The 14,641-nt window shown below is 36.0% G+C and overlaps 1 protein-coding gene across 2 annotated transcripts in view; it reads left to right on the forward strand.

The window, feature by feature from the left end:
- The window catches only part of LOC122813502 (UDP-N-acetylglucosamine transporter-like), a 683,641-nt gene that overhangs the window by 590,877 nt on the left and 78,123 nt on the right, over positions 1-14,641 (forward strand). For both annotated transcript variants that reach the window (XM_044085849.1, XM_044085848.1), the window contains exons 6-7: positions 544-666; positions 7,675-7,837. In XM_044085849.1, the coding sequence (XP_043941784.1) occupies positions 544-666; positions 7,675-7,837 (286 nt within the window). The remainder of the gene's footprint in view (positions 1-543; positions 667-7,674; positions 7,838-14,641) is intronic.

Raw genomic sequence — 14,641 nt, forward strand, 5'->3', positions numbered from 1 at the left:
AAATGCAATAACAGACCGGCAAGTAAAAATATTATTTTGTGCTTAACTGAAAGACTGTCAGTTGATTTCTTTGGCCCTGGTTCCAAAAGACTTGCTTTCAGTGTAAGTGACCACTTATACTAAGAGCTAGCTGAGAGCAGGTGTTTCAGATTCTGGTCCCTGTAGTAAACCTAACAACAGATAGGCCTTACACTGAAGTAAGTCATTTACAAAGAGAGCAGGTCTTTTGGAATCAGAGCAAACTTACACTGAAAGCAACTCTTTTGGAATCAGGCCCCTTGTTATGTTACAGACTACATCCGAATGCTATAGCTAAGGATTTTCTTAATGACTTGAGATTTCATATAAGTTGCTGCACTTCCACTTTATAGTTTTAGTATAACAGTCATTTTTTCATTTATTTTCAAACTGACATTAAGTTGTATATATCAACATATAATGGATACGATTGTGTAGTTATGATAAAATTAAAAAAAATACTATCAGGACTGCTTATAATTTCTAGTACCACTGATTTGTAAAATCTATTTTACTGTCCTATAGGTAACAAACCAATTCAAAATTATCACAACTGCAATGTTTTCTGTGACCATGCTTGGCAAAAAACTAAGTATTTATCAGTGGATTGCTCTAATACTTTTAATGGCTGGAGTTGCACTTGTTCAGGTATGTAGCTGAAATTAAACATTGCTAGATTGCTTTTAACTTCCTTTTCATAAAAGAATATATATTTTTGCATATGTGTTTAGTGTTTTCTGATATGGTGTATCATGTTGCTAAGACTTCGTCTGATTCTGTATTTATGAGTAGTGAAGCAATGCAAGACTAATTGAGTAGTGACTAAGGGCTTACACAAAGTCCACAAGCAAGCTATTCTTAAAGCTGATCTGTGTGAGCTTGTTTCAAATGAGGTGATGAGATGCAAAACAAGCACCATTAATGAAGACACAGCAACAGCACAAGACAATGAAGAGGACAGCAGTGGAAAATCAATGGAGAGTGACTTTTGCAGTGCCAGAGTATTAGCAAAAAGTTAATCAGTTGTACATGCACAAAAAATATTACAGTGTGTATTAGAAAAGAAAGACTGAGATGTTGGACTTCATTCCTGAGACGCAGGTGAGTGATCCTTGTTAGCTGGCTGTATTGTCCTGGTCACCAGGCCAAGAGAGTAGAAAGGATAACAGGTTCTAATACAAGATTAATAGATAGGCAAAGGACTGGAGAGGAGCAACAAATTAAAGGGACATTAATCTTCGCTTGTGAAATAAGATGTGCTACCATCTGGGAAAAGAGAGAAACGAACTAATAGGACCTCTAATGGGACTGAGACTACAGCAGAAAGGGAATACCATCCAAAAGTAAGAGGACTATCCTTAACCTCCTCTTAAGAAATATACACGCGATGACAGGTATAAGAGGTAAAACAGCTACTTACAAAAAGTCTGGGGTAACTGGTAATACAGACACACACAAAAAGTGAGCATGCAGCTATGTGTTTCACTGTTGCTGCAGTAATAGTGAGATGTGCTACATAAAAGAGATTAGCAAGCATGAAGAAAAATTATAAAACACAAGGAAAGACAAACATTAATAAGTAAGGATGGCAAGTGCTGGGAACAATGGAGGTGGTAGACTTAATAAGGGATCGAGTGACAAAAGGAATGAAGGCCTTTATCAGAAAAGTGGAAAGTGTTGAAAGAGATGACAAAGAGCTATAGCTACAAAGAAATGTAAAAGGGACTGATTAGTAAAAATAAGACAGCATGTTGGAGGATAAGAACTTAAAAGAGTATATGAGAAAAAAATGTATCAAGTTCCATCCAAATGACAATAAAGCCATTTAACTAGCTAACATTAACAAGTAGCAATGGTGAAGGAAAGGACCAGGGACATTGCCACATACTAGGTAAGTGAACAACTGTTATAAGTTTAAGAAATGTAATACCTAGGATGTGAGTCAGTGATATACGCCAGGACTTCTTTCTTCAGTAAGTTACGGTAGTAAAAGCATCTCTTCTGTGTGTGTGTGTGTGTGTGTGTGTGTGTGTGTGTGTGTGTGTGTGTGTGTGTGTGCGTGCGTGCATGCGTGCGTGCGTGTGTGTGTGTGTGTGTGTGTGTGTGTGTGTGTGCATGTATAGTGTGTGTGTGCTCGCTCACATACATATGTGTATGTGTTTCTCTCTCTTTCTCTCTTAGTCATCCTGAACTGTGTTATTTTAATGCTTTATTGTGCAGATCTGGCAAAATGACAGAAGTGGAGACACCATAAGATATGCTGCTTAAGTTGACAAAACTAATAAAAGCAATTCAGAAGAAATAAGTGCTGAGAAGCAGTATTTATTTATTTATTTATTTTTCTCTGACTTTTAGCTTGCTGCTTCTGGATGAAATATAATGAGAATTGTAAAAGCAAAATCAATCAGTCTTTCCATTGTGCTTGCTCTGCCATTAGTTTAATTTTTCATCCTGGCAAAATTTCCCAAAATTATTTAAAGTTTACTGCAAAATCAATTACAAATTTCGCACTCATATTATCAGATTTGCTCTACAGAGAGCCACCAACATAGTTTTCTTTATTTCTTTGATTGTTGATTTAAAATGAAAAATCTACAACCCCCACCATCTCTAAAACTATATAAAAGCTTTCAAAACACTGGGAGTCCTAAATTCTAGCCTTTTTGCATTTTATTTAACTGCAAATGGCATTGAACAAATCTGAAAGTATCCAGCTAGCAATGACTTTTAAAGTCATACTGAGGAAGCCATCAAAATATTTAACACACTTTTAGAGAGCAGTAAATAAAGACAAAATTCTGGTCATAAAAAGCAACTCTTAAATATGTTGAAAGCTAAAGGATTGTCTAATGCATGTCAGATGTTATCTGAAGTCAAAGTATTTAAGAAAATATTCAGGTTTATTTGACAGATCCTAAATGCAGAGCACAAGACTGAATTTGGTGATTTGACCGATTCACTTACAAGTGATGGACAATTTTATGAGATCAGAAATTATCATTTAAGGGGCAGTTAAGAAGTAAACTGTTGAGAAAGTAATTGCACAGGAAATGTCTCCTCTTTAAATCTTGTCTGTTCCCCTTATTGTGGCTGCCTTGTATATATTCCTGCGTGACTGTACCAACAGACTATAGACTCATAGAGACCCTGAAAGGCATTGTGATTAATGGCAGGACAGTCATAGTTCCTTAAATGTGGTGGGTATATGTTAACTGAGGCTGCCCTGGATAAAAGTTCATATCTCTTTAGTTAGAATCCATATACCATTTGCTTTTTCTTCCCACCTTAAGCAGTTCAAAAGACCATCTCAATTTGTTTTGCAACAGTTTTAAAATGAGCTGGGTTTGATGATGTAAAACAGAATCCAAGTGTAAGGTTATCTTCAGACATAGATATTACTTTTGGCCAGAAACATTGAGGAAGGACAGTGTAGTATTTTAGTTATTAGGAATCATGTTATGACAATTTCACATTTAATAAAGAATAGCTTGAATAATAAAAGGGGTCAGCTTGAAAGATGAGCAAATGTATTTGTTTGTACACTTCACTCAATTTCTTCCAGCACAATGGACTGAGGTTGAAGAATAGGTGGGGGGAGTACTTCAGTTGGTCAAAACTTATTGTAAGCATCCCTTTTCATGAAGAACATCTCACGGAATGAGGATGCATTCTTCTGGTTGGCAGTTCAGATATTGATGTGGTCTCATGATAAGCTCTTCATAGCTGTAGCTTACAGTCAGAACTTCATTGAGCACCTGAAATTACCACTGCCTCATCTCCTCATTCTGGTCCTATCAGAGTGATAGGAATAAGCCAGTTTTCATCAAAAAAGATCAGTCTCTGCTGTTGTAGAAGAGGCACACCTAAACCGATTCATAGTTACTTATGAGGCTATTTATCTGTTGGAATCTTTAGAAATAAATAAAAATTCACCAGGTATGATGCAAACCAGCTAAATGTTTTATTCCAACCAAGTTAATTAATGTAATACATTAACATTATTAAAAGCAAGAAAAGGATAAGCACTTTCGTATCATTTTTGTTTAGACTTCATCAGATAAATGTAATTGAATCTTGATTATTTTATAGCTTTGCAGTCACATGTTCACTTTAAAACTTTAAAGAAACATTGTTACCAGTTTGGACTTCACTGATTTCATGGTCAGTGATTCCCTATGGCAACAGCTGTTGAGAAATTCATAGTAATTATGTAATTATAATTCAAGAAAAACACTGGACTTTAAACACAAAGAAACATATGAACTTGGATTGTAAAAGATGGGAAGAAATATAAAATATCTGACATAAAATGTAAATTTAAATTAGAACGCTTTATGTATACGATCTGTTCAAACCAAATAACAATCAATGGTGGTGCAATAATGATGGTCTATAGGAACACTTAAGTTTTGTGTTTCAGTTTTTCCAATGTAAAATATTGAACATGTGTTACATATTGCAATATATATGACTTGCTTAATTTGACAATTATAACAGCCTCTGGCATATCTTTTCTTTCTGCCCACTTGTATGGCTTCTGTTCGGTTAATGCAACAACACTGTGCGTAAGCTCCACATTTTGACATTTTTCCTAGCTTTTGTTTCCATCTTTGAGAGATATTATCAAAATAGTTCTTAAAGTTGTTATTTCTTTTATATATGACTTTTGGTCATGCTCCTAATATTTCATAAATGTCTCTGTCATTTTGAATAAGTTGTCAATTTTTTGTCAAGATACTGGCAACTTTTTAACTATCAACATTGTAAGTGGTGACAAAAGGATGTGAGAATACATTACCAACATCTTCGCTCTTACTATTATTAGTCTTAGCACCACTAGTAGTCATATGAAGTTCACTGGTGTTGATAGATGATGATAAATACTGTGTATTTATTCTTTTATGAAAGAGGGGGGACATATATCCCAGAAGTTTGTTTTATCTCTTGTTTGATAGTAATACAATACTATCAGGATATCCTCTGTTTTTAAACATTGTGAACAGTAAACCACATTCCTTTGGAAACTCACCATCCTTAGACACTATTCTAGCAGCCCTTTTCATCTGTCCTTTAACTACGGCATGTTTCTGATGGTAAGGGTGACTGCTGGTAAAATGTAAGAGCATGTTGGAATATGTTGGTTTCCTAAAAATACTGCAAGTTAACCTCCCGAATTTGTGACCTTAGGAAATTTTTATATCAAGGTATGCTATTGAATCAAATCCAGTAGTATATGTAAATTTTAAGAAGGTTGTAGTATTATTAATATATTGTATAAATGACTCAATGCTGGTAGCAGGTCCTCCCCAGGCAACAAATATGTTGTCCAAAAAACAGATGTACATTTTGATGTTATTGGTAAATGCACCTGTTGAATAAAAAATTTGGTCTCCCATGATGCCATGATAATATTGGCAAAAAGTGGCTCACAGCCTGCACCCATTGTTATCCCAGACATTTTTTTTTGAAATAGTGGCCTTCATAGTAAATATAATTATTATCCAGGGCAAATTCCATTTATAAACTCAATGTGTTGACCTTGTCTTGTTGTAATGCCAAATTATTGGATAGAAAATAAGAAAAGCACTTGAGTCCTGTGTCATGAGGAATGCAGCTAAACAAGTCTTTAACAGTGATAGTGATGAATGTTAAATCTATGGGATCATCCAGCTGCTGACATTTATCCAAAAAGTTTCATGAATCCTTGCATATATGTGGAATATTTATGACTTAATCTTTTAACTGTCTGTTAATGAATTTAGCGATACAGCTGGTTTTAGAATTCCCTCCATTCACTATAGGTCTTAACGGTAGTTCAATCAAGGATTTATGGATCTTGAGGACACCAAATATAGTTGGTATCTTTGGTGTTTTGTTTTGTGTGCATAAATTTATATTCACCTGGGTCTATTCGTCCTTGCATTAGCATGTCATAAAGGTAAAACTCGATCTTTTGGTATGACATATTTATCTCATTGATTGAAGCCTCCAAGTATGTGTCATCATACAACAAATCAAACAGTCTTTGTTCATAATCTATTTGATTCATGAGGATTAGTCCTCCACCTTCATCAGGTCACATTATACAGAGTTGTTCAGCAGATTTTCAGTTATGTAAAAATTCCTTTTATTTTTTATATAGGTTGTAATATTGTTCCCTAGGGTATTTGTCAAGCAAAAAATAGGTGTTGATTTCACAGATTTGCTCAAATGTACTGAGCGTTGGTTGCAATTTTGGATTGTAGGTACTTGGAATTCTTAAGCTGTTAGAATTATTATAATGTGTGTTATCGTTAATTGCCAATTGTAAGTTGGAAGTAATGTTAAAATTACCAGGTCATCATTCAGTTTCATTGGATTAACCTTAGCATACTCTCTGAATACTGCGGTACTGGAGAATATTACTGGCTTCAGCATTAGATGAATGTAACTGATTTGAGGTCCAATTTGACCAGAGAAGGAGTTCCAATTGTTAAGGAGTAGAGCTGTCCCATATTGATGAGGACCAATTCATAGGTTCATAGGTTCATAGATTAGTACTAAGCTAACTGCCCTTGCGAGCCATTTTAAGCCTAGCCAATTATCCCTTGTGAGACTCAAACACTGCACTTTGTGTTTGTAAGGCAAACACCTTAACCATTAGGCCACCCTCTCATCACTCCCAGTCAGTTTGCAGACTCACTGCTCCAGAGTTTGTACTGATGAAGTTCAGACATCTCTGAGCATAGATGTTAGAGGATGTATACATTTCCCAGTTAACGGAGAGGTAGTTGAAGTCCCCTAGGAAAATGGTGTTCTGCTTAATGCTTAGGGACTCCATACTAATCAGGTAGGAGTCATGGATTGAGGGGGCAATAGAGGTGGGTTTTATAGTTAGCCATAATGTTATAAGAGCTCTTGTTAAGAGCATGCTGGAAATGAATGAGTTTCATTACTTTGCTAACTAGTCTGCAGGTGAAGTGCATTTTTTACAAATTTGGAGATACCTCAACCTTTAACATCTTCAACTACTGCAGTGGACCTGAAAGTGCGATAGGCATTGAAACCCTGCATTGGTAAGGTGCTCTGAATGGTCTTGAACCAGGTCTCTTTGATGAAGCATGTATTAATATTTTCCAGGCTAAGGTGTGCTTGAAGAGAGTGCATTTTTTTCTTTTCTTTTTTAAACCTATAGAGTATTTTGGTATTGCTTTTATGTTATCCAGATTCTATTTTGTTATGTTGGAAGCTTTTGAGTACTGAAATTGACTAAAAAGGGCATTAAATCGAGGACAAGGCAAAAGTCAATATATATAAAAGCCTATGATATACTGTGGATATATGTAGAACTAAAAGTGAATTGAGTGATGAACATTACTATTGTACAACTGATTTATACAAAAAGATGGTTCTTACTTTTTTAAAGTATGCATTTACATATTAGATAATATAATATAATGTAATATAACTGAATGATGCTAATTTCCCCTCTGTTTTTAGCACTATGTGGCTATTGACTGGTTTTGTTCAAAGGGGCTCAAGTGTGTGTATTTGGGTATGCAATGTAAACTGATCATATACTATTTATCTTTAGCTGTGTTATGTGTTTGTGAAGAACAAAATAACTGCATATCTGAAAAAGTTTAACAGATTCTGTTTTTTTTTTTCTTTTTTTAGTTACATACACATTCTGAAGAAAGTGATTCATCTTCAGGTTCACAAGTAATAGGACTTCTGGCAGTTTTTATAGTGTGTTGTTCCAGTGGGTTTGCTGGAGTTTACTTTGAGAAGATTTTAAAGGAAACCAAGCCATCTTTATGGGTTAGAAACATACAGCTTGGTGAGTGGATTTTCATATTTGATATTTATGTTGTTTTTAGTTGCAGTAGTACAGGAAGCCTATACATTGGAAAGGTATGTTACAAAGTAGTTATTTTAAGTTACATACACTACTATCAGGAAAGAACCTGTGGATGCTTGCAATTAAACTAAACTACTGCCAAGCTGCCACAACTGGTATGGGGTTGGATATGCCCACACAAGTACTTACTGTCCAATAGTTCTGTAGCTTGACTTCTATGTGGATTTATATGTTACATTTGCACAGTGGTGTGCACATGTGCACACTGATTGGCTACCGCTTGCTGCAGCTGTTGGCCTGATTTGCTTCTCTCCCACCACAAACTCCCTAGCCACCCCAATATCATTTGCTTTAATCCCACAAAATGAATCCCACTAATACATCCCAAAACATACCCATTTGAAGCACCATAGATGGCTCTAAACTTCTTCATAATAACTTTTCAGGCTTCTGCAAATCATAAAGCAGAACTAAACCATTCAGCCACTTACAGGTTTGCTTCCACAAAAAATAATAACAAGAAATAATACAACTGTTTAACTTTCATATTCTGTCCCAAACATAGCATAATGTGTTATACTTACTAACAAATCTGTGGTTGTGGAAGCTATCCTACTGTTTCTTCTCCTTAACCTCTTTCTTCTCTAAATAAATACAACTGAAACAAACAAGCCAATCTCCCACCCATCCTTCATACTATTATTAAAACTTTAACCACTATGCAGTCTGATAATTATAACCCTAACGTGGCACCTAGCACTATGCCCAACAAACATGAACTATCAGCATTACATTCCTTAACTCATATACCTACCATCACCTCTTACTATTAACCCATCAAAACAGAAGAATTAACACCACAAACAACAAAATGAAAATATCTTAAATTCACTGTATGACTCATCTCCTTCATCAACATACACTTACTATGCATTTCCATTGAATCAACCTAGGTCCTCCAGTTAGCCAATATAACCAAATATCTTAACAGACCTGCACATTAAAGCACACAGCTATCCATAGGGCTAATAAACAAAGGCAGCCTACTCAACAAGCTAAGACAAACCGAAGGATTTCCCACAACAAACAGCCTAGATATTGTAGGAATCATAAAAAGTGAAAAACAACACCACCAACCTTACCTGCTAAATTCCCAATTATAACAACCTCTTCAACCTTAGACAAACCACAACGGTGAAACACAATCTTAAGTTGTTGCTACTGTTCCACAAATGACCACAATCTCAAATGACTTGCCAAACAGATAACTAAGAATAATACTCCCTACAACTAGCCCTAATTATTGTTTATCCCCACCACCACCACCACCAGCCTGTCTCACCAAATTTAAACAGCTATTGTCTCAAGCACTACACAACACTCAAACATGTTAACATATCATTATCCAGGAGGATTTCAATGTAAACTTCTTCAGAAAAACATACTCAGATTTAAATGACATTTTATATAACCTTTAACTAATACAGATGATATACCAAATGGCCCTTTGTGTGAACCTGAATGATGAAAGTCATCAGTCCGATCTGCACCGAAGTTCAAAAATTAGCAAATCGAAAACCAGATTCGCTGATTTTTTAACTTCAGTTCAAAGACAAAGCATAATGCAGGGGGCTGCACCCCTCAGCACCCCCCCTACTTAATTATTCTAACTCTGAGGAAGCACTACAGTGGGGAAAGGGTCCACTTCCCGATCCTCACTATAGTGCACCTCACACCAAAAATGCCAAATCTGCAATGAGCGAACATTACTGTTCATTCGCTAATTGCACATTCGATGCATTTTGTTTTCGGCCTTCCAAAAACTTGAAAAAGTCTTTTTGGACTTTTGTATTTCACACATGTGCATTACACACATGTAAAGGTTAACCAGTATAACATAGAACCAAAAAACGAACCAGCACATTGGGGAAAAGTGCTGAAATATTATTTATTCGTGGCAAAGTTTATTCCATGTAATCCATGTATTGCAAACCGGTTTCAGCTATCTTTAGCCTTCTTCAGTGCATAAGGAGAAAATAGTATGTTAACAGCACATCCTAGTAAATGCTTATATACCAAATAATTTAAAGGTGTATATACACCAAAAAGACTTTTCTCATTTGTTAGGAATTAGTTCATAAAACTCTAAGCTTGTCTTGGTTTTCAAAAGATAATACCATCAATCTTAATAAATATAAATATAAAGATGTATGAGAAATGATGCATGAAAAAATAAGCTGACAAACATTACTCCATTTCATTTAAACCAGGTTTGAACAAAGCCCTTAACCTGGTAATCCATGAGGATTCCATATTATTTAATTTGTCATGCCAGCCTGCTTTAGAGTTTCTATGCAAAACAATTTTGTCAATAATCACAAATTTAAACTGCACAGTTTGATGAGTTATGGTATGTTTATATAGAGCATTAGAAATTTTTTGATTCCTAATGGCACTGAGATGTTCACTTATCCTATGTCTCAGTGGTCTGGATGTTTGACCCACATAGAAAGAGGAACATGTACAAGTGGCCAGATAGATCACCCAATCCGTACTGCAATTGCCAAAAATTCTAATCTGGTATACCTTTGGGGTATTACTGCTAGAAAATTCTTTGGTCTTGGAAATATGTCTGCAAGCACTGCAGTAATTGCAGGGAAAACATCCTACCAGTGGGTCACCAAATAAGGTGGTTTGAATAGATGTAGATGGCTTATATCTTTTATAGTGTGTGAAATGAGATTGGATCGTTCTGCCCCTGCGGTATGAAAAAGCACATTTATCAGGTAATATTACATTCAAGTGTTCATGGGCCTTCAAAATGTCCCAATGATTATTAATGATGTCTCTGAATAAAGATGTGTTACTGCCAAATGTGGTGACAAATCTAATGGGCTGAAATATAGTAGGTTTATCATCATCTTGTGAGTGTTTGTATTGTAATAATGTAGATCTGGGTACATCTTTGATCTGATTAATGGTTTGAATAATACGATGTGTCTGATATCCTCTGCTTATGAGTCTACTAGACAAATCCTGTACACATTCAGAGTGGTTTTCTTTGGATGAACAAATCCATTTCATCCATAAAAATTGGGCTTTAGGGATGTTGTTGATGATGTGGCGGGGATGATAGCTGGATGCATGTAAGAGTGTATTGTATTGTGAAAATTTTCTATGTACCTTAGTTGCCAAAGTGTGGTCAGCTTGTCAAAAAACTATCACATCCAAGAATACAATTTCTTCATATTGTTGATTTAAAGTAAAATGAACGTCCCATGGATTGTTGTTCAAATATTTTACAAAATCCTGTACCCGTATACTATCACCCCGCCACACCATCCAACAATCATCCAAGTATCCTCTCCAAATGTCTAAATATTCCATGTAGTGATTATTACAAGAATCATATATAAATTGTTGTTCAAAAAATCCCATAAATAATTCTGCATATATGGGAGCAAAGGATGCTCCCAAAGAAGTACCTCTGACCTGCCAATAAGCCTGTCCCTCAAAATAGAAAATGTTCTTGGTTAACACATATTCTGTTAGTCTGATGAGGAAATTGTTAAAACCAGTGGTGTACAATTGAGATCTGTCTAACCAATAGCAAATGGCTGATATACCTGCATCATGTGGGATGCTGGTATAGAGGGAAGAGACATCCAATGTGCATAGCCACCAGTCTGATTCCAGTTGTGTATCCTGAATTATGTTTAGAAATTCTGTAGTGTCCTGTAACCTCAATCTTACCATAGGTAATAGAGGTTTAAGATAATATGTAAGGAAGGACGATAAGGGTTCGGTAAGGGAACCTCTCCCAGAAACAAATGGCCTACCGGGGGGATTAGTAGGATGTTTGTGAATCTTGGGAATTAAGTACAGATATTGAGCAATTGGTTCAGCAACTTTTAATTGTTTGCATGTTTGTTTATCAATAATCCCCTCCTCTGTAGCTAAATCCAGAAAATAATCAATATGTGTTTTGAAGTTAGGTGTTGGATCAAGGACCATGTTGATGTAGAACCAGGCATCAGACAATTGTTTGTGGGCTTCGGCTTGGTACATAGAGTAATCCATAATTACAATGCTCCCTCCCTTATCAGCTGGTGTAATCACTATATCATGATTGGAACGAAGTTCCTGTAGTGCTTGTTGTTCCTCCAAGGTTAAATTGTGTTTAAAAGGTTGGTAGCCTAGAGAAAAATGTAGATCTTTGATGACACATTCTTTAAATATGGCTACATGTTTGTCCATTGGTGGTTGAAAATCAGATTTACCAAATTTAAACCCAGTGGATCTTTGCGAGTTGTCACCATCTGAAAAAAATATTTTAAGGTTAATCAATCGGCAAAAGTCATTAATTTCATTAACCAATGTATGTTCAGGAACAAATGAAGTCGGTACAAAGTTTAGACCCTTCTTTAACAATTTATTGTGAACAGATGACAATTCAAAAGAGGATATATTGTGCACATTGTTTATTAGCTCACAATTTTCTGTAGTAGCAGTTGTAAACTCTGTGTGCCTGTGTTTGTGTTTTCTACCACCTCTACGTGTCCTGGGTCTAAAGGGTCTGATGGTCTCCTCTTAGCCATTGGGGACGCCTGGTTGGAAGAGCAATCATAGTCTGTGGCTGAAGATGTCTCATCTTCAGAAGTGCCACTTGTTGTTTGGTTGTTCTTTCTTAAAATAGACCTAGGTCTTTTTCTCCTACTACTAGCTTTGTTGTTAGAATCGAAAAACCTAACATTTTTCTGTGTGACAAATGGTTTCCCCTTTTCATAATCAGTAATATCCCGCTGAAATTTGTATGTTTTCTTTTTGATTAGTTGTTGTTCAAGTGTTGTTAGATCTTTAGCCAAGTTTGCTAAATATTTTTTGTATAACTCCTCTGACTCAAAGATATTAGCTTCAAGACAATTGTTGTGAATCTCAACAATCTGTGATTCAATTATACGCTCATAATAAGAGATTAAAGTATCAATAAATAGCATGGAAGCTTGATGTTGGGCATCTGCCCAATCTTTGGAAAGCTGGGAGTCATTCAGACTCACTAGGGGTTGGATACGAATCCTTAATCCCCGGGGTGTGATATTTTTCAATTTGTATGCCTTAAATAGCTTCAAATGCCAGATGTTGGCTCTTAGTGTTTTCATATTTCTGGTTATCTTTTGAGAAAGTATACCACAGCAATGTTTGGCATCTCCATTATTAATATGAGAATCACTAGGACCAACTAAATTAAGGCAAAAAGCTTCCAAATTGTCTTTATCTGCCGATAAACCTTGTAATATGCCTTTTAAATCCACAGCACTGTTCATTTCTGCAAGTAAGTTTGGCACAAAATAGACCAAATAGTATATATATATATGTGTATAACAGGTGTTGTTATATATGTGACTTGCTAACTAATTTAGAGTCGGCTATCATGAAAGACCAAAACACATGTGTATAACAGGATATAACCTATGCATCTTATTAAATTTATGAAGTGTAACAAAAAAGGGTCCACCTATCTATGATATAATAAACCGGTTTGCAATACATGGATTATATGGAATAAACTTTGCCACGAATAAATAATATTCCAGCACTTTTCCCCAATGTGCTGGTTCGTTTTTTGGTTCTATGGTCATTTTGGTTTGAACCGTGCACTCAGTCTTTTTTGCGTGGAACTTGGTTTGGTCTAACCAGTATCACATCCCATTACAGAAACCTATAAATCAGAAAATGGCTCCTTTGTTAGCCTGTTAAATACTAACATTCCCAGTCATCCCTGGGATTCATAAAGGCTTATTGGAAGTGAGAAGCCTTAAACTGTCCATTTTCTCACTCTTGATAAACCTTTGATGTTCCTAGATTGCCCTGACAGGGAGGTCTCCCACTGACAGAGGCCACAGTACAGAGGGCAGCCCCACTAGTCAAGCTGCACGCTAATGCCACAGTCTGGGAGAGCAGAAAATGCTAGTTAGCCATGTGATCTCCCCTGAAAATACCTACTGTTTCAGATTTACACTGCCAAACTATTCATAGAATCAATCAGCTGTTTAATTTTCCACTACAGGAGAAAAAAAAGGAAGCAGTTATGGTGCAAGTAAGTTCAGAGTAAACGTGGAAGTAGGGGGATGATTGCACGTGTGTGTGTGTGTGTGTGTGTGTGTGTGTGTGTGTGTGTGTGTGTGTGTGTGTGTGTGTGTATATATATATATATATATATATATATATATATGTGTGTGTGTGTGTGTGTGTGTGTGTGTGATGGCTGTCTGAGTGTGAGTGCGTGTCTTCTTGGGAGTTGCACTAGGGTGATAGGTTATAAGGGTATGAGGGTGTGATTTTTAAGATTGATTGTGATCACAGTAGTGAGGTGCATGTCAATAAATTAAATTAATGGTAGGACTGAAGGGGGCATTGACTGCCACCAGACATAATATGAAAAAAGAAAGGAAGTATAGTTACTTCTACTTTGGTTGAAGGCATGGTAAGGACTTTAGTTTATTTACCTCCTTATTACTTTGTTATTTAGGTAAGTGTGCTGTCCCAAAGGGGCCATTTCCATAAATGACTTACTCCAGTAGCCTAAAACATGAAATAGTTATTCAGATTCAGTGGAAGGGTACCTCAAAAAGGAGGTGCACAATTTCTATATAAAGCTGCAACACATGGCAAGTAATATGTGGATTAACATTTGCACACACAATGTGCATTTGGTCTGGCAAGGATCATGACAGAAGTTTGAAGCTACCCAAATACTGGCAGGTCAGTTGAAGGAGAGGCACG

This window comes from Protopterus annectens, chromosome 10.part0 (genome assembly GCF_019279795.1).
Source record: "Protopterus annectens isolate FY-2018-M chromosome 10.part0, PAN1.0, whole genome shotgun sequence".
Taxonomy (NCBI): Eukaryota; Metazoa; Chordata; order Ceratodontiformes; family Protopteridae; genus Protopterus; species Protopterus annectens.